The following is a 20796-nucleotide window of genomic DNA, read 5'->3' on the forward strand; positions in this document are numbered from 1 at the left end:
TACTTTATGTTGGTACTGTACATAAATATATATTACTTCCTAGTGCATTCCTAAGTTTTTTAAATAAATGCATACACTTATAAGTACCGTATTTTACCAAAACATGAGGGACTTTTTCTTTGAAAGTGACTTACTCAGCACATACGTTGTTGGCTTCGCACACTTCCACGTGTCCCTGAAACCAGGAAGCGAGAAGGAAGGAATAACACAAACGACTCAGTGTCAGTGAACTGTTCGCCTGTCACTGAACTGCCTGCTGTCCCTCACTGATCCCCATTCATCAGCACGGTGAGTGTAAATACATCTGAATGCGAGCTGTTGCATTGTTTGTTTTGTTCTGACAGCTAGGAGATCTTACTTTACTTCTCCAGTCAGGTGACTTTTGAAAGTCTTACTGTGTTTTATGTAGTCAGTGTATACCAGTGTAGTCAGACTGAATTGAACTGGGATCTTGGTGACTTTTTAATGCTACGCATTAATGAAAGAGCTCCATTCATATAAAGTGAAACAGGATGCTGCAGGTGGATGTAAAGCCACGTAGTTCACATACAGATTGAGAAAGAATAGAACACACCCACATACCTGTTAACAATGGACCAGTAATTACAATAATTCACCTTTGTGTCTCTATCTTTCAATCTGTGCTGAAGGCTGTCAACATGCGTCAGAAGATCTTGGTGACAGGAGGAGGTGGATACATTGGCAGCCACTGTGTTGTGGAGCTGATAGAGGCTGGTTATCACCCTGTGGTCATCGATAACTTCAGTAATGCTGTCAGAGGTAAACCGGCTTCAATAAATCATAGTGAAGAAGGGCTTCGGTGGTATTCTGAACACACAGGGACCCCTGTCAGTAAATCTCACTGCATTACAAAGAGCCTCAGAAATATCCTGCACACACAGTGAGCCCTTGTGTGGACTGTAGTATTTGCTGGGTGAAGCAATACATAGTCTCAGTAACTAAACTTTTTATTTAAATATGAAATTAAATATTTTATTAGTAATATGCATTCGTTTTTATATTTAATTTTAATTAAAAACAGTATGTTTTGCTTAAAATATATATTTAATTATATTGTTAATTTTGCTTTTAAATTCAGGACAAAAATTTTATATTTAAATGAATGTTTCCTGTTTTTCGTAGTTCACTGTATTTTCTAATGTTTTTTTTTTTTATGTCTGTCATTCTTTGTGGATGTGTGTTTTGTTGAGGAGAGGGTGATGTTCCAGAGAGCTTGCGGAGAATAGAGAAGTTTCAGAATACTCAGATTGAGTTCCATGAGCTGGACCTTCTGGATAAACCTGGATTGGAGAAAATATTTAAAAAGGTAAAAATAAGCATACACTCTTTTTTTATTTTGATATATATTATATTTAATCTTTTTTCATGTCCATTAATTGCTTTGTATAATGAAATCTAATTACTGTTCTACATTGAGCCACAACATGTCTCCTGTTTTCTTCTCATTTTTTATAAATTTTATTATTATTTTTATTGTTACTTAGCCACGTCTACTATTATTTATACTGTCTATTATTTATATTTTATAGATAGATAGATAGATAGAGCTAGAGAAATAAAGTTATAACAGACATGGTTTTTCTTGACAAAACCTGACTGGAAACCTGCTTTCAGAATTTGCCTTGTGAAATAATGTGTAACAGCGCCTCTTAATGGCTAATGGAGTTGATTGTTTCCTCTCTGCTCTCTGTGTCCCAGCATTCCTTCTATGCAGTGATGCACTTTGCTGGACTCAAAGCTGTGGGTGAATCAGTAGAACAGCCTTTACGATACTACAGAGTCAATCTCACAGGAACCATCAATCTGCTGGAGGTAAGAAATGTGTCTAAATTTTTGCTATGTATTTGCATGGATTGTCGTTGTGCATCATTTTTGTGCATGGAGTGTCCATATGAATACATGCAGTTTGGAGTCTGTGTGTGCATGTTAGTGTTTAAGGTATGCCTTACTGGCTGTGGCTCTGTGTGTGTGTCTGAATCAGGTTATGCAGTCTCATGGAGTGCATAATCTGGTATTCAGTAGCTCTGCCACTGTCTATGGAGACCCCCAGAAACTCCCCATTGATGAGCAGCATCCGGTGGGTGGCTGCACAAACCCCTATGGCAAGACCAAATACTTCATAGAGGAAATGATCAGGGACCAGTGCACTGCAGAGAAGGTAGCTGACTGCTCTCTTATGACACTTTTGAATCTGTGGCAGGTTTGTGACTGATAAAATGTCTTGCAGAACTGGAATGCTGTGCTGCTCAGGTACTTCAATCCCATTGGTGCTCACATCTCAGGACAGATTGGTGAAGATCCACAGGGAATCCCAAACAACCTTCTGCCTTATGTTGCCCAGGTAACCCGTCTGATCACTTAAGTTCTAGAAGAGCCGTGTGTGTGCGTGTGCATGCCTGTGTTTATTGTAACAGATGTTGTTCTTTCTCACTGTGTATGGCAGGTGGCTATTGGCAGACGAAAACATCTGAATGTGTTTGGAAGTGACTACAGCACACCTGACGGAACAGGTGATGAGAGATATTTCTGATTTACGTACTGGTTTTGGTTTTGTAATTAGTTTTTTATTTTATTTTATCAATTTTTCATTTTTGTTAGTTTTCTTTATTGTTAATTTAAGTCATTATTGTTAACTAAAACTTTTAAAGACTGCTTTGATTACATTAAAAGCTGAAAGAAAATATAACTATTAGATGTAAAACTTAAAAAACTGAAACAAAGAGTTTCAGAGTTTTCTAGGTTCAGTTTATTCAGTTTTTATTTTATTACTTTATGTGCTATCATTAAAATAATTATAATTTCAAATTTTAATGCTGTTAAATTTCTAAGCTATGTCTAATGTTTTTGCTATCCAGTGGAATTTTCATGATTAATGCAGGTGGGCTGTAAAGGTTTCACGTTTTATAACTATTATAGCTGTCTCTAAAACTAAAATTAATTTGTATTAAAAAATTGTATTTTATTTTAGTTCGTTTTGGAGTATTAAAAATGTTTATTTTCAGTTTCTTTGTAGTTATGTTAGTTTTTATTTCAGTTAATAGGAATGTTTCCATTTTATTTTCATTTTATTTTTCAGTAATGACAGTAACACTGATTTATTATTTCTGGGTAGGTGTGAGAGACTACATCCACGTTGTTGACTTGGCAAAGGGGCACATTGCTGCCGTCAGGAAACTGAAGGACAACTGTGGGTGTAAAGTATGACATTTTTTTTTCTTCCTCTTTAATGTTCTCCATTTTCAGAGCCTTATTTCTCAGTTTTATATTTCTGTGCTGGTCTCTGTGTAGGTTTATAATCTGGGCACAGGTACAGGCTACTCAGTGCTGCAGATGGTGAATGCCATGGAAAAAGCTTCAGGTCGAAAGGTGAGGCGTAAATCTGCTGTGGTCCATGTGCATATATATTTATACATGCATTTTATGTATATATATATATTTATATATTAATAGGCACATTTTGTTTAGCCTTTGGATCTGATATTCTCTTCAATGCTAGTATTTTTCTTCTGGTTCCAGATTGCCTATGAGATTGCACCTCGACGCAATGGTGATGTGGCCTCCTGCTATGCAGATCCAACTCTGGCAGAGAAAGAGCTGGGCTGGAAGGCTGAATATGACCTGGAGAGGATGTGTAAGTGTGAACTGAAATCATTTTAATTCTGCAACATGCATAAGTAGATAAGAGTGTAATGGGGTGTGAAGTACTGACAGCTCATGATAAATCAGGCTTTTTTTCTAATCACACAGGTGAGGATCTGTGGCGATGGCAATCCCAGAATCCCACAGGATTCAGTAATGGAACACAGTCTTGAAGCTGGATGAATGCAGAATGTTTCTTACGGAAATAAAGGGATTGCACTCATGGCAAAAAAAAAAAAAAAAGCCGAAATGGGATAATTTTGTAATGTAAAATCATTATATTACAAGATACTTGAAGCTAAACAAATGATTTTATCAAATTTAAAATTTGTCTCTCTTTGTTTTCTAATGACCTCCATTTTCGTGTAATCTCACTTTTATCAAAATACACTGAATGGCTCATTTCTAATCTAGAATTATTTATACTTCCTTGTCAGTACAAAAATAATAAAAATTATTTAGCTTGTTTAGAAATAATTTGTGTTCTCGTTATTGTATAAGGGTTAACTTTTTAACTGTATTTTTTTTTTTTCAACATTGCACTGATTGTTCATTTAACAATTCTGTATAAATTTTTTTTTTTTTTTTTTTTTTTCTTCAACACTGGCTTCTTGTTAGACTCGACTGTAACGAACATCGTGCCCTGTCAAATCAATGGCGCTGTTTCCTATTAGAGGGAAGGGTCAACATAAGTGCTGAAAAACATCATAAAATGAGACTCTTTTTTCATTTTCAAGGCCGGAACCTGCTAATATTAATGTATCAGGTTAGCTGTACGGGGCGCGTGTGCTTTAAGCGGTTCTCCGGTCCCGGGCGCACCGGACACCCACGTCAGCAAAACGTTTTTCCAGCACAAACGGGTTTCGGTCTTTCGGGCAAAGCAGGAAGTGAAAGCCGTTCGCCCTGATAACAAAAGCTGGAGAAATACATCCAAAGTAGGCTAAGAAATGGAGATGGTTTGTGAAAGTGGGACATGTCGACCGTACCGGAGTGCGGGTGACGCGGGGCATCTGTGAGTATTATGTTTAAGACACTGGGGAAACGGTACCCGGGTAAAGAGGGTGGGCGACGGGGACCAGCGCGAGGCTCAGCGACAACCCGCGGGTCGCCCGAGCTCAGGTGATCCGAAATATGGAAAGGCGATGAAGGTGCTTGCAAAGCCGGGTGTTTTGCGTTTTAAAATCTAGTCTGGAGCGTTTCCAGCTGAGGTCGGTTCGGTGGGCGGCTCTCCGCGGACGACAGGGCTCCCGTCAGAAACCACCCCAATGCCTCTTTCCCCTTATCTGACAGGTTTGGTTCGTAATGTAAGAAATGAATGTTTAAATGTCCGTTTAGTGAATCCCAGCCGTGTGTGCGCGCTATCTCAGGTATTACTTTCTTTCTCCGGCGGGCGTTTTGCGCATATAGGGCGCAGTGACTTTAATTTTATAACTGACTTTTCTAGCATTTTCTCTGTTGCCATTTTATTTATGGCTTTGTGTTAATTGGGTTGGTTATTTATTTATTTATATACGTCTGGCACTGTAACCCAGTTTTTGTATTTGTGTGCGCTTGCTGTGAGGGGAACGAATGATAAGATATTTTAACAGCAACAGCGTCGCCTGTTTTTCTTTATTAAAATATTGTTTATGTTTTAAACGTGCGTTTCTCTTCTTCCCTCCATCTTTCTGTGTTTATATCTTTTTCTGTCTCCCTGCTTCTCTCCCTCTTTACCCGATGCGCAAAGTCGGGTGTTGCCCCTTCCACAGCGAATGTACATGATTGACAGATGTGTCATCCAATCAGAGCACAGTGGGCGGAGTTTAGCTGCCTCTTCGTGAAATAAAATCGCTGCCATTACATCCCACAAAGCACAACACTGCACATACAAAATAGGAGTAGTGTAAAATTGGATAATGAATAGAAGTTAATCACTCATTCTTTCATATTTTTTCAAATTGTCCCACTTCTTTTTTCAGGCCTGTTCACAAATGGACCAGTGCAAATATGTCAGCCATTCACCAGAGCTGTTTGCTAAAGCAGCTGGACCAGCAACGACAGCAGGAATTGTTCTGTGACTGCAACGTGCTCGTGGAGGGTCAGATTTTCCGTGCTCACCGTAACGTCTTGTACGGCAGCAGTGGGTATTTCAGGATGCTGCTGTCTCAAGGAGCTAAAGACACTCTAGAGTCTGTAAGTGCTTCTTTTGATGTCTTCAGCCCTGAGATCTTTACCATCATCCTGGACTTCATTTACTCTGGTCAGCTGGAGCTCAACAGCTCTAATGTGATAGAAGTGATGTCAGCTGCCAGCTACCTGCAGATGAATGACGTCATTTCCTACTGCAAGGCCTTCATTAAATCTTTCCTTGAGATTAGCACAAAAGAGGACGATGAGAATCCGTATTTGTGTCTGTCAGACAGCAGTCCACTTCAGGACAGGCATGAGAACGTCATCGAGCCGTCCAACATGTGTGACGTAAGCATGAGCTCTCAGACCAGACTCTGGGACCAACCAGAGGAGGATCAGACGCAGGAGGACTTCACAGGAACAAGCCCACAGCCGTCAGGGCTTCAGCAGACCTCTTCTCCACAGTCCAGTCTGGAGGCACAAATGGAGGAGGAGCAGTTCAGCTCTGTGCACCCTGAATGCAGAAGAAGAGGAAGCAGGAAAAGAACTGCCACCAGTCGCTTGGTAACAGAAGACACTTCTCTCATTGATCTGCAGGGGGTGGTATCACACTGCTCTCAGAAAGCAGAAGAGCTGTATGCCAACCTTCCGTCTATTGTTGGGGTGTTTAATGAAGGTGAGCACAAAACTGAAGAAATTGTAAATGTATAGTTTGAGGTCAGTTTTTTTTTTTTTTTTTTTTTTTTTTTTTATGAATATTTATATTTAGCAAGGCTGCATTAAAATGATCAATAGTGACAGTAAAAACCTTTTCATTGTTACAAAAAATCTACTTCATATAAATGCTGCTTTTAAACTTTACATTTATTAATACATCATGAAAAAAGCTATCAAAGTTTCCACAAAAATGTTAAGCAGCACAAATCTTTTCAACAGTGATCATAAGAAATTTCCAGACCTAATCAGCTATTACAATGATTTATGAAGAATTTTGTGCCACCGAAGAATGGAGTAATGATGCTAAGCAATTTACTTTTACAGTGTTGCCATCACAGAATTAAATAAAAAAAAAATCAATTGTAAAAATATTGTACAGTAATACTGATTCCTTGTATTTTTGAGCAAATAAATTCAGCCTTCATATATGTATGTATGTATGTATAATCTATTCATACATTTGTGGCTGAGGATGAAGGAGAAAAACATTTATGAAATATATATATATATATATATATATATATATATATATATATTGTTGTCCTCCCAGAAAGAATTTCCACAATAAAACATTTTCTATGTTCATATTGCACAAATCCAAATGCCATTTAAACAACAGCCAAAACTTGGACAGAAGTTTAAAAATGCAAAACATTTCTCCTTTAGGCCTTTTTCTCCCTTTTCCCCCCGCACTTATTCTTTTTCTAACTCTCTATTACTGAGAGTTAATAGAGCTTTCAGAGTAAACAAGAGATGTTTTGATTTTAAATAGGCTTTCAAATAGTCATCTGATGTGGGGATGCATGAAAGGGATCTAACAGACAATGTCTGCCTCTCTCTGTCTCAGATTCCACTCCTTCTATGCGTTACAAATGTCCATTCTGCACGCACACAGTAAAGAGAAAGGCTGACTTGAAGCGTCATCTCCGCTGTCACACAGGTGAGCGGCCTTATCCCTGTCAGGCCTGCAGCAAACGTTTCACTCGCCTGGAACACCTGCGCAGCCATTTTGAGACGGTGAGAAACACACTCAGCTTCACACATGTCTGGTCCATTAACACCTCCGCAGGCTGTACATCCACATGCTGCTGTTGGTCATTAATTCGTATCTTGAAGTCATTAAGTCATTGCTGAATTAAGTCAAATGTAATGGATGTAATTATACATAATTACCTATTTTTTTTCAGGTTGTCAAAAAAAATCAATAATGGGATTTCTTAAAAATCCTCTGTGTTATCACTTGTGTTCCACAGATCCATCAGGCCCGTAAGCTGGTGTGCAGGAAGTGCAAACGGCATGTAACTGAAGTCACTGGGCGAGTGGTAAGCGAAGGAACCCGCAAATACAGGCTGTGTGATGTTTGCATTCAAGAGAGTGGCTACAGTGAGTTGATCACAGATGGGACTGATGGAAATGAGGACAAGGAAGGCCTGTTGTTGGGTGTGGAAGAGGACATGAGTGAGAACAGGCAAATCACATGGGTCATGGATGACGATGATCTCGCAGAAGATTCTGGAGCAGATCTCATAATCCAGGAAGTGGAGGACAGCGACGAGGAAGACAGTGGAAAGTGATGATACGCTTGTGGTTGTGTGTGAAAGGGGGAATGGGCTAGAGCTGTCTTCTTGGCAGTTTAAGGTCTGTTACAAATTCATAAGGGAAATGATTGTGCGTTATTGTACAAATAAAAATACTTTCTCATTGAAAATATACAGTATTAAAATATAACTGCTTTTATAAAAGTACAATTATATTTCTGTAATTTAAAGTATATTTAGTTTAATTCTAAAAGGCATTTATTGGCAGAATGACAATGCGGAAATTTAATTTAGATACAGGGCTGATACAATGGGACAGAATTTTCTGTAATTAAAAACAAATCTGCAATATTTTAGTTTCGACTTTAATTTTTCACAGCAGATTTAAGTTTTCACATTAGTTTACTACAGCTTTAGTTAATGCCAAGGTTTACATATGCTGCATGGAGTCCATGTGACCTACTTTGTGTGATGTCTAACAGACTCATTTATTTATTTAAAGCAAAACGAGTTATATTGGTTACCTGTCACAGGCTCAACATAAACATTGTCTAAATAAAATATTGTATGTATGAATATGTGTTTCTGTTTCGCTCTCGATATATCATCTTTGCCATTTGTCTTATTTTGACAATATTATTTGTGTTTTGATTATTTGGTCTAAAGAAAATATATTTTATTCACATGCAGTGTTGGCATTTAACCAGAATTTGAAAAAAAAAAAAGGGGAATAAATTAACTTATTCTACCTTAATACCAACATTTAACACAACCTCTCGGATTTTTTCACTTTTTGGACAAACAAGAAAAATATTCAGCTCTAGAGCCACGATGACAGATTGGTGCCGAGCCTCTCGAAACCTGATCCCGTATTATCGCGAGATCTAAATCCATAGACGAGCTAATGACGTCAGGGCGAATGGGGGCGTGTGAGGATGGCGGCGGTGACGATGAGAGTCGGTCCAGGTCCTTTCGCTTCTGCTCGGGTTTACAGACCCGCTCTGCGCTCCGCTGCTGCCCTAATACTCAGATCCGTAAGTTCACGCGCGTGCTGCTCTGAATGTGCCGATATTACGTAGTTTGTGTTTAAATGAATTAAACTACGAATGACATAGCCTTTGTGTTTGTACTATTTTGCGTGCATGTGTGTATTTGTCTACTTCTCTCTCTCTCTGTGTGTGTGTGTTTGTGAAATTTGTACCCAAAAGTGAGCTAAACCTGACAAAATCTCCAAAAACATCCCTTTGGGGACGTCCTCATTTGTAAAACGGGTTTAAAATAAACAAAGTTTTTTTGAAATTGTAAAAATGTAGAAAGTCTCCTGTGAGGGCTAAGTTTAGGTGTAGGGCAATAGCACATACAGTTTGTACAGTATAAAAACCATTACGCCTATGGAATTTCCCCATTTAGATAGCTAAGTAAACGTGTGTGTGTGTGTGTGTGTGTGTGTGTGTGATCTGACAGGTCAGTGTGTCTGCCTCACAGTCAATCTCATTCCCAGAGCGGGTGAAGATTGTAGAGGTTGGACCCCGAGATGGACTTCAGAATGAGAAGGTGAAGAGTTTTCTGTGATTCTGAATTAACTTGCATCAACACCCAGTATGACAGCTCTGTGTCGTGTGATTAAACACTTCTGTTTTAAGTTTGCTGACTGTCAAACCCTGTTGACACTTAATGAATAGTTAATTCAGAAAGTTTGTCCTGGAAGTATCATGGAGTTTCAAAGGTGTGATTTCCAGGTCTGGAAAAGTTATGAAAATCCGTAAAATAATAAAGGTCATTGAAATGGGTCTAAAACGATGAGGGAAAAGTTCTGGAAACCATGTAAAGTGAAACACAAGAGCTGTATCATTTCTGTTAATCACAAACTCTGCATCCATCAGACCGTCGTTCCAACAGAGGTGAAGATCCGTCTGATTGATATGCTCTCAGATGCAGGACTTCCTGTCATTGAGGCCACAAGTTTTGTTTCACCTAAATGGGTCCCTCAGGTGAGATGCAGCATATGCCATCAAAACCTGCCAACATTTCCTAAACAAACCCTCACAACATAAAATAAAACACTATAAAGAGAGAGAATTATGAGAGATTGGCTGCATTTGATTGGCAGATGGCTGATCAAGAGGAAGTGATGCGTGGCCTCTACAAGAAACCTGGCGTGAACTACCCTGTTCTGACCCCTAATCTGAAGGGGTTCCAGGCTGCTGTGAGTGAATACAACACAAACTGTTATGTGCTAGTGCTGTATTAAATGTTTATTTATATACTACCGTTCAAAACCTTTTGAACAGTAAGATTTTTAATGTTTTTTTAAAGAAGTCTCTTCTGCTCACCAAGCCTGCATTTTTTTGATCCAAAGTACAGCAAAAACAGTAAAACTTTGAAAAAAATGTTACTATTTAAAATAACTGTTTTCTATTTGAATATAGTTTAAAATGTAATTTATTCCTGTGCATTCAAAGCTGAATTTTTAACATCATTACTCCAGTCACATGATCCTTCAGAAATCATTCTAATATTCTGATTTGCTGCTCAAAAACATTTTTTATTATTATTACTGTTGAAAACAGCTTTTCAGGTTTCTTTGATGAGCAGAAAGTTCAGAAGAACAGCATTTATCTGAAATAGAAATATTTTGTAATGTCACAAATGTCTTTATCATCACTTTTGATCAATTTAAAGCATCCTTAATAAATAAAAGTATTAATTTCTATAATTACAATTTCCCCCCACAAAAAAAAAACAATTATACTGACTCCAAGGTATAATGTTTAATGGTATAATGTATAATATTACAAAATCTTTTTATTTCAGATGAATGCTGATCTTTGAATCTTTCTATTCATCATTGTTCAACACTGTTTGAAATATTAATAATAATAAAAAAAAACTGGAGTAATGATGCTGAACATTTTGCTTTGATCACAGGAATAAATAAAATTTTTAAATATATTGAAATAGAAAGCGATTCTTTTTAAATGGTAAAAATATTTCACAAAATTACTGCTTTTGCTGTATTTTGGATCAAATAAATGCATGCTTGGTGAGCAGAAGAGAATTCTTAAAAAAAATAAAAAAATCTTACTGTTCAAAACTGCTAGTGTACTACAATTCAAAAGTTTGGCGTCAGTCATATATGTTATATATATGTATGTATAATCTCAGATGAAGGCTGGTGCAAAAGAGGTGGCAATATTTGGTGCTGCATCAGAGCTCTTCAGTAAGAAGAACATAAACTGTTCAGTGGATGAGAGTCTTGTGCGTTTTGAGGAGGTGATGAGAGCAGCCAATCAAGAGGGGGTTCCTGTGAGAGGGTAAGACACCTGTGGATTGCATATTTCAGTGTCCATAAGTCAGTGCTCTTATCTCTGAAAAATCTTCTCGTGCTCTGTTATTCCCAGCTATGTGTCATGTGTGCTGGGTTGTCCATATGAAGGGAAGGTATCTCCGAACAAAGTGGCAGAGATTGCTAAGCGACTGTATTCCATGGGCTGCTATGAGATTTCACTTGGCGATACTATCGGAGTGGGCACTCCAGGTGGCATGACGGAGATGTTGAATGCCGTGAAGAAAGAGGTTCCTGTGGAGGCTTTAGCAGTTCACTGTCATGACACTTATGGACAAGCACTCGCTAACATACTTGTCGCATTACAGGTAAGGAAGTGTGTGGAATAAATGCCAAATACCTCTCTGCCTGCCTGTCTTGACTTATGCTTTTAGTATATTCATACTGGTTTACTGTCTGTCGAGATCCACCCTTGTACTGAAACTTTAGTGACACAAATGGCTTGCATAGATACCATGTGTTTTAACCTTTTAATTTTTCACATTCTTAAAATGAGAAACTACCTTTGTTTCATGTGTTCTTTTGCAGAATGGGGTAAGTGTCGTGGACTCATCCGTTGCAGGGCTGGGCGGCTGCCCTTATGCCCAAGGGGCTTCTGGGAATGTTGCAACTGAAGATGTGGTCTATATGCTGCACGGACTGGGAATCTATACTGTAAGTACAGGACTGTGTCTGTGTCACATTTAAATTTTAATCTCTCAGTTAAATTGATCAGAAAATTCTGATTTGTAAATGCACAATCTCACCAGCCTGACAAAAAAACAACTTCCTTTAATAGGGAACGTCACACATAAAATCATGACTGATTTTGCTGGATTATGGGTTAACTTCTCATTAGTTCACAGGCTTTCTATAAAGTATGCTACTGTTCAAATTGAGTTTTTTTAAAAACTCTTTTTAAAAGAAGTCTCTTTTGCTCACCAAGGCTGCATTAATATAAATAAAAAATCATTAAATCAGTAATATTATGAAATATTGCAATATAAAATAACTGATTTCTGTTTTGATAAATTTGAAAATGTAATTTCTGTGATGCCAAAGCTGAATTTTCAGCAGCCATTGCTCCAGTCTTCAATGTCATGTGATTCTTCAGAAATCATTCTAATATGCTGATTTGGTGCTCAAGGAACATGTGGGGTCAGAGAATGGGTGGAAAGTGGTCATAAGAATAATTATTATTATACTTAAAAAAAAAAAAGTTACAAATATATTACTGGGCCTCTGGGAATAAACCAAATAATTATAATTTTTTAAAAGATAAATAAATAAAAAGTTATAGCTCACATTTTAAGCTGTAGTTTCTTTGTTTCAGGGAGTGGACCTGCCCAAACTGTTGGACGCTGGCTCATATATCTGTCATTCACTCAACAGAAGGACAAATTCAAAAGTAGCTCAGGCCTCCTGTAAGCTCTGAAGTCTTCTTTCTCTTTATAGAGAGAGATTATAGTCTCTGGTACGATGACGTTACTCTTTTGAAGCCCACACTACATTACTCCTTAGTACGTAGTGAAATCTCTTAATTTATAACATTTTTCAAATTAGTATTTCTAAACACAGTGGAGCTGGACATTGGGAATCAGCGCATCTGTTCTCTACTGTGAATCTGTGAATGAGTCTAGTGGTGAAAAGGGTGCTTGTGAGCTCATAACACCCAATATTCACCACCACAGACCCTAACTGTTCTCTTGTGCCTTGATTTCTGATGACAGGTAATCTTTGTATATGTATATTTCTAATAAATAATAAAATATTTTACATAGTGCTGAAGCAAGTTCGTTTGATGCCTAAAGGCCATAAATTGACAGAATATTATGAATTTAGATATATATTGATTACCATTATTATCAGTGTCTCTCAGAATGAGATGTCACAAATGGTTTTATATTATGACATCCTCATACTTGGTTCCGTGTATGCTTTTTGACTCATTTTGAAGACGGAAATATCCGTCATTACCAGACAAAAGCATTATTATGCTGGGAATCATAACAAACACTTTACAATGAAAAGTCTCCAGGAAAAAAAGAGTGTTTTTTCCATGCTGAAGAAAATCCCTTTCCTTTTCAGTTTTGTTGATGCCTGCGAATTTCCTTTCATTTATTTTTAGTCATATCTTGTGGGTGCAACATCTTATTTCTATTTGTGTTGTTAACTGACATTATTGTTTTTATCTTTATCTTCAGTGTGTATGATTTAATAAGAGGTTCATTTCAATGATTAAAGACAGGATAATGAGAAATGTAAAGCTGGATCCTTCTTGCCAAAAGGAAAGTAACCATTTCAGTTATATAAAGTACTTCTGCTATCGGTTGAAGGCTGATTAACTGGATAAACAAGTCTGCACATTTACACATTTTGTTTGACATCATACACCCAACCTCAAAAACACATTTTACAAATTCATGCATGACTAAGACAAAAAAAAAAGTGTTACTCAGAAGTGAATAATATTTTTTGTACTTTCATCGGGATGTCTTGTTAATGCAAGGCTGTGCATGTACATATTTGATTATTTTGAAAAAAAGTATTTAGTAGTACTTTACAAAAAAAAAAAAATGGTACTCTGTATATTAATATCTCTTTATGAATAAAAAAATAGTTTATATATCCAACCTTTCATGAGTAGGCATTATGATTCATTCCAGAGATTTTTATCCATTCAGATGCTAACAATAATAGCAGGTAAACTGTTTAAAAAATGGGTAAAAACAAACTAAATGGAAGCATGGAGAAAGAATCCCACTGTGATTGAAAAGTTTGGGGTCAGTAAGATTGTTTAATGTTTGTGAAAGACATCTCTTATGCTCACCAAGGCCATCAGTGTCACATGATCCTTCAGAAATCATTTTGATATGCTGATTTGGTGCTCAAGAACCATTTCTTATCACAGTTGACAACAGTTCAGTGTTGATTTTTGCAAACCATGTTACATTTTTCTCACAGTGTTTAGATAAATAGAAATCTCAAAAAGCATATTTTTTATATCTATATTGTTGGGGAATTACAGTTAAAAGGTATGACGAACAAAGACCAGGAGTCAAGAGATGCGATATCTTCTAGTGATTATATTTGGTGACAATAGATCTGAGGTCAGACGCAATAGATCTCTCCAGAGACGTATATCTGTTACCCTGGACATCAGGGTGATGGCAAATGACGATTTCCTCCTAGAGCTCTCTCTCTCTGCATCTAACTGCAAAGATAGACATTCACACACATACACAGTGAACACTTATCTGTACTCCAAGGTTCTGCCCTGAATATGATCAAATATGGTTAACTTCTTAGAGAGTAAAAAGGCAGACTAAAGCCATGTATTGGCTTTCCTGTAGCTCAAATAGTAAAGCATGACACTAGCAACGCTAAGGCCATGGGTTCGATTCCCAGGGAAAGCAAAAGCTGATAAAATGTAAAAACTGTAACTTGAATGCAATGTAAGTTGCTTTGGATAAAAGCGTCTGCTAAATGCATAAATGTAAATATTCAACTAATTTTCTAACATGCATAAATGTAACTTTGATAAATAATTATTCAAGAAATATTATAATTAACATTCTTATGAGGGCCATTGTAGATATGCAATCTACTCCTTCAATATAAAAGTCTTTACTGTCACTTTTGATTAATTTAATGTGTCCTTGCTGGATAAAAGTATACAAAGATTTGAAATAGATGGGAAGCCGTGGCCTAATGGTTAGAGAGTCGGACTCGTAATCCAAAGGTTGCGGGTTCGAGTCTCGGGCCGGCAGGAATTGTAGGTGGGGGGAGTGAATGTCCAGCATTCTCTCCACCCTCAATACCACGACTGAGGTGCCCTTGAGCAAGGCACCGAACCCCCAACTGCTCCCCGGGCGCCACAGCATAAATGGCTGCCCACTGCTCCGGATGTGTGTTCACGGTGTGTGTGTGTTCACTGCTGTGTGTGTGCACGTTGGATGTGTCACCATACTTGGCAGTATGTCACTTCACTTCACTAGATCAGTGAAGTGATAAGTTCAATTTTCATGTTCCGTGTTCTCAGTTAATTGAAGTTGTTTATCCACTTCCTTAAATCTGTTTCCTGTTTGATTTTAATCTGTTCATGATTTAAGCTATTGCTTTTTCACATCAAAATAATCTTTCAAATGTGACAAATTGGCTAATTTTGTACTTTATTTAAACCGTATCAAAATACATAAACTTTAAAAGCTTCCTGATTTACAATATCATCAAATAGTATATGTCATACAAAAGAAGAACTCCATTTTGACAATTTTACGAAAAACAACATGAAACAAAATTCATAAGGTAATATGTCAGTGCGTTGATTCATTTCTGATACAAAGGCAGGGTGTGCAGTATAAAGACAAATCTCAGATAAAATATGTAACACAATCTTAACAGCAAGTCTGAGCAAAGTCAAACGCTTGCCAAGTGTAGATCAGATGAGGTTAGTCCACAGTCTACAGTAAAGTTAAAACAAATAATGGAAGAAAATCTTTCCCTGATTGCCCTCTCATTTTTCCAGCATAAGAATTGAGTTCAGATACAGTTCGGGTGTGTTTGCATATAAACATCCACTACGATCTCTATGAAACTCAAAGTTGGAACAGCTTCAACTTTAAAACTTTGTTCTAATCTTTGTAACAAATACCAGGACATTGAGAAATGAGACACCGTAAACAATGACACCCATGAGGCATTTTCATTACATCTTCTACCATACAATGAACTCCACTCTTCCTCCTATCTTTTAGTGTGCGTGTGAAGGTGGAGGTGGGTTTTGTATGCAAGGTGTGTTCTCCATGAAAGCCTTCCTGGTTATTTGATAACTCTTGAGCTTTTTTGTGGGTTTTCACCTTTGTTCTTTTAAAAAAAAAAATGAATAAGAGGAATGAATCAGAGAGGAATGCATTCAGTCCCTCTTAAATCTTCCATTAAATCAGGAATCTTCCATTAAATCAGGTTATGCAGTACTTTGAGCTGGAGCTGACGCCTGAAGGAACTAGGCTCTTACTCCAGGTTTGAACACAGGTACCAATGATATTACAATCCTGGTTGAGCTCCACTAAGCAAGACACTTAATCCCAGCTGTTTCCAAGGCAAAAGTTTCTGAAATCTGGCATGTAGAATTTCACGAACCATCTGCCAAATAACAAACACCCAAGACTGGCAGTTTTATACGTCTTGATGGATGATGAAAGACTTTGAGATTGTCCAGATATTCAAAGCTTGTTTTATGCCCCCAGATCTCTCTGTGAATACTTGATGGAGAAGGAAACATGGAAAGATTCTTCAAAGTATATGAGACTGTATCTTGTACATGGGTACTGAGAGGTTTGGAGCAGAAGCTCTCATGTCTACACTCGATCTGTAGGCTGGTTTAAATGTTGGTTTGAGTTCAGATTTAAACTGTGGTTTAGACCCAGGTTTATACTCAGGCTTAAAGTCTGGTTTAGACTCCGATTTAAACTCGGGTTTCCTGTCCAATTCATGCATAGGAATGGTGCAGTTGCTGTCCTCGTCTCGGTATCGTCCATTAAGTGGCGTGCTGCTTCTTTGGTGCCTCTTAAACTTGCTGGCACATCGAATGACGCGTTTGAAGATCAGGTAGATGATCTCACAGACACTCAGCACTATGCAAAGAGCTGAAGCTCCAACCATGAAGTAGGTGAAGACTCTTTTCTCTGTGGGTCGTCCAATGTAACAGTCCACAACATTGGGACATGGCTGGATCTCACACTTCACCAGCCGTGGCAGGTAGAAACTGTCATAAATATGATGGAGGATGTACAGGAAGGTGATCTCGATGCCAGTCTTAACAAAAAGGCTGATCAGGTACGTCCACCACAGTCCACCGTGTTTCTTCCCCGTGTTATCATAGAGCTTGGTCTCATCACCATGCTTCTCACGGTACTTGCGTTCACGCTCGTCGCGGTACTTTACGTGCATTACCACCATCAGCGATGGACAGGTGACGAAGATGAGCTGCAGGGCCCACAGTCGGATGTGGGAAATGGGGAAGAAGTAGTCATAGCAGACGTTTGCGCAGCCCGGCTGCTTGGTGTTGCAGTCAAAGTCTTTCTGGTCATCGCCCCAAACTCTCTCAGCCGCTACAACGTAAACCATCACCCTGAACACAAAAACCACTGAGAGCCAGATCCGGCCAAATGCAGTGGAGTATTTATTCACCCCACTGAGCAGGGCCTGAAAAGTCTTCCAGTCCATGGCTCACAGCAAGGCCAAGTCACACTTGGTGTCCTCCAATCCTCTTTAACACTGAATATCTCTGATGAAGAATACAGCAACCTGAAGATGGAAAAAACTGAAGAAGAAGAAGAACAAAAATCACAATGAGTGAAGTGAACTCATTCAAAACTTGTATTTAAAAGCAACATGGTGGGATAGGTTTGATTCGATTCTTCCTGAATCTGACTCAGTGATCTGATCACAGCAATCACTTGAGGTAAGGATTAAACTGAATAATTACTTAATTTTTAGTCTGTTAGTCACAGAATGCTATTGTATGACTTCAGAAGACTACTTCAGAAGAGTAGTGCACAAGTCGTATGGATCACTTTTATGATGCATTCATGGTTTCTTTTATTTTGGAGCTTGATACACATAACAAATCAAACAGGTTTAAATGGACATGAAGGTGTGTGAATTATGACAATTTTGTTGTCAGGAATAGTTGTGTGTGAACTATCCCTTTAAATGCTTTAGAATGGTGTATGCACAAATCATAAAATGTTTCATGCAGGATAAGCCATCACGCCATTTTTCATAATCGTCATCATCAGAAAAGGCAAAAAAACAAAACAATCATTGGTTTATATTTTTTTATATCAGTTTTAGAGCTTTGCCTTTAATACACATCCTCCATATAATGTTTTCGTCAAACGAATGGATGCGCCGTCAGCTCTTTAAGATTTGATGATATTTGAAGTACCTTTACACATGTGTTGAATCTACAGCTGTGTCCTGCAGTCAAAGTTAAACCAGTGCCGCTCTCTTTCTCGCTACTTTGTGTCTTCAATTTCTTTGTCTATTAGCGGTTGTCGTTTTTAATGGTCAAGGGCAGTTAAGTTGTTCTCCAGCACTGTAATTATCAAATATTTCAATGCTTTTCGTCTTTGTGTAAACGCAGGCATATTTGTAATAATGTACCATTATTAAACAGCGCATAAAATCGCAACTAAATATAGATTTCACATTAAAAAAAAAACCCGACAACAATCTTACACCCAACTTCAATTGCTACCTAGGCTATACTTTTGTAAAAGTTCAACCACTTTGACTTTAATTACTAATAAAAAAAAATCGATTCGATCGAGTAGAAATTACAGGTCAAAGTAAGTGAACGGATGTTCTAATGTTAACATTTTTATAGCGTGAATGCTGATTGTCATTGCCAAGAATGTGAATCGCTTCTAACATTTCACAAAAACAGTGTTTATTACTTACTTTGGATGTATCTGCATCGTCTGTTAAACTCTTCTCTGAAGTCCTCTGTTTGGCTTCCCTGTGGATCTGGTTTGGGAACATGCCTCAGTGAGGGTGGAGTTCAGTATCCAGACTAGAGAACAGCTTTGCCACAAACCTCTTACTTTAAAGCTAGCAAGCTAATTAAATGCTTATTTGTATGTAAAATGTTCTCTCAAAATCATCATGCCTTTCTGTGTATTGTCTTAAATGTCCAGTGTGGGAAACAGAGGACTGTTCTGTTTATGAAGTTACAGTGTTAAGTCTAAAATGACTGTAATATGACTCCATAAAAAGGTTTTTTTTAAGTATACTGTTAATATTATGGTACTGCATTGTCTTTTATGGAACAAATAGTAAACCCTTGCCTGTGCAGCCTAGTAACATTTTCCATCGTATTGTACAATAAATAAGACTCCCTTTGTTTGGACAGGTCTGTCGAGTACACTGCGTGTTAGTGGTTTGTGGTGTTGCCAACGTCTGCAGGCGGCTTCTCCATGTTCAAACTTGTCCATGAAAGTCTGCGCTCCTATAGTCACGTAAAGGACCACACCTCATCTTGAACAACAGCTTTTGAAATGTTTTTGTTGCTTAGAAACTTATCTCTGGAGGCATACTGTAAATATTTTGTAAGGAACCTTTTTGGTGTTGTGCCAAGAATCCAGTACTAATTATTTTGTGTAATTAAAGTTAACGTGTTCCAAGTAACTCTTGGATTAGGTCTGCGATGCAGGAAATCCTTGTTGAAAGCTCTTTGGTGTCGATATTTATATTGTTGTATGAGTGCAAACGTTTTAGCTAGTGGTGGGAGTCTAATGGTGTTGGGATTTGTGCTGGTAATACAAAAGACTGTTGGTTTGATTCCAAGTAACCCAGAAGTGGAGTTTTCCACAGGAAAAGTCTGTGTGGTTCTTTGTCATCAAAGCTAGAGAAATTCTTGTCGGTCACACGTGTAAAGGCCTCTGACTCACTGCTAAAACCTCTGCAGGATGTTGATGATTCATTCTCTAAATCAGGTATTAAAAGAGCTGTAGTTTTATCATTTGCTCTCTATAATTTTGTCATGAGGATTGCCAGTATTCAACTCAAGAGTGTTTTTAAAGTCTAACAGGAACTTACACATGTTTTGAGTTATTCAGGCCATGTGTTCTGTCTGAACTTGTTTGTTCAGTAAGAAGGAACATTATGAAACATTGTAGAAGAAACACTGAACCAGATCGGGCAAGTCTGTTGTAAAGTTTTTTTTTAACTTGCTTAAACTTGTTTTTGTGAGGGAATGGCTAACTTCAATTGGATTTGCATACTGAATTTTAACTGCTCTGATAGATTTTTAACAACAAAAACATTAGTTAAACATGCACCAGATTTGCGAAGTGCATATACAGTAAATATGGTTTGCAATTGTAGATGTTGATATTTATGGATTAAAGCAACGTTGACGATGATGAAAACAGACTGAGAGGAAGTACAAGTACAATGAACAGGGAGTGGAATGTTGGTTGCGTTAAAAAAGGAAAAGTTTCCAAGAATGTGACTCACCAAACCTGCTTCAGCACGAATTAACCACATCTACCCTGCCTTTTACTGTACAGAGGTTATAGAGATATCAAGAAACAGAGAGACAGACCAAACCATTGATCATGAAAGGAGGGAGGGACGTTTTTGTTGTCTTGGGGCATTTTTGTGTGCTGAAAAGAGTGAAGACTGAATGGTGTAACAGGAATACACCTGAAATACAATCCAGTTGCAAAAGAAAAGTGGTTTGTTATTCCACAGTGCAACAGAAATCTGTAAATGTATAGACTGGATTGGCTAAATGCCCCAACATTGAGAGAATTTATGGAAAACCATTGTTATGAATTAATTATGATGAATGTATAATAGTGCTGTCAAGCGATTAATCGCATCCAAAATAAAAGTTTTTGTTTACATAATATATGGTTGTGTACTGTATATATAAAT

The 20796-nt window shown here is 37.7% G+C and overlaps 4 protein-coding genes across 5 annotated transcripts; 3 read left to right on the top strand and 1 right to left on the bottom strand.

Annotated features, from left to right (window-relative positions):
- The first annotated feature begins 167 nt into the window (after positions 1 to 167).
- LOC306850005 (UDP-glucose 4-epimerase-like) lies at positions 168 to 4131 on the top strand. 2 transcript variants are annotated; one of them, XM_079385411.1, is made up of 11 exons: positions 168 to 288; positions 651 to 780; positions 1212 to 1327; positions 1720 to 1833; positions 2003 to 2179; positions 2249 to 2362; positions 2465 to 2531; positions 3134 to 3219; positions 3310 to 3387; positions 3538 to 3652; positions 3769 to 4131. In XM_079385411.1, the coding sequence occupies exons 2-11, from the start codon at positions 660 to 662 to the stop codon at positions 3831 to 3833; spliced, it is 1053 nt and encodes a 350-aa protein (XP_079241537.1). In that variant the 5' UTR covers positions 168 to 288; positions 651 to 659; the 3' UTR covers positions 3834 to 4131. The 2 variants fall into 2 exon arrangements, with proteins under 2 accessions (XP_079241537.1, XP_079241538.1); XM_079385412.1 differs by having other exon boundaries at positions 172 to 288; positions 1215 to 1327.
- Positions 4132 to 4276: 145 nt separating this feature from the next.
- Positions 4277 to 8603, top strand: LOC306850760 (zinc finger and BTB domain-containing protein 8A-like). Its single transcript, XM_079386610.1, has 4 exons — positions 4277 to 4672; positions 5619 to 6445; positions 7334 to 7503; positions 7740 to 8603. The coding sequence occupies exons 1-4, from the start codon at positions 4608 to 4610 to the stop codon at positions 8058 to 8060; spliced, it is 1383 nt and encodes a 460-aa protein (XP_079242736.1). The 5' UTR covers positions 4277 to 4607; the 3' UTR covers positions 8061 to 8603.
- A 339-nt stretch (positions 8604 to 8942) lies between these two features.
- LOC306850762 (hydroxymethylglutaryl-CoA lyase, mitochondrial-like) lies at positions 8943 to 13980 on the top strand. The gene is made up of 8 exons (XM_079386614.1): positions 8943 to 9058; positions 9489 to 9578; positions 9908 to 10015; positions 10135 to 10230; positions 11190 to 11338; positions 11426 to 11678; positions 11899 to 12024; positions 12683 to 13980. Exons 1-8 carry the CDS (start codon positions 8960 to 8962, stop codon positions 12782 to 12784), a joined length of 1023 nt encoding a protein of 340 aa, XP_079242740.1. The 5' UTR covers positions 8943 to 8959; the 3' UTR covers positions 12785 to 13980.
- A 149-nt stretch (positions 13981 to 14129) lies between these two features.
- gjb3 (gap junction protein beta 3) lies at positions 14130 to 19300 on the bottom strand. Its single transcript, XM_079385667.1, has 2 exons — positions 18817 to 19300; positions 14130 to 17674 (listed from the first exon to the last, which is right to left on the bottom strand). The coding sequence occupies exon 2, from the start codon at positions 17575 to 17577 to the stop codon at positions 16645 to 16647; it is 933 nt and encodes a 310-aa protein (XP_079241793.1). The 5' UTR covers positions 17578 to 17674; positions 18817 to 19300; the 3' UTR covers positions 14130 to 16644.
- Between the last annotated feature and the right edge of the window lie 1496 nt (positions 19301 to 20796).

The sequence above is a fragment of the Barbus barbus genome, assembly GCF_936440315.1.
Source record: "Barbus barbus genome assembly, chromosome: 30".
Taxonomy (NCBI): domain Eukaryota; kingdom Metazoa; phylum Chordata; class Actinopteri; order Cypriniformes; family Cyprinidae; genus Barbus; species Barbus barbus.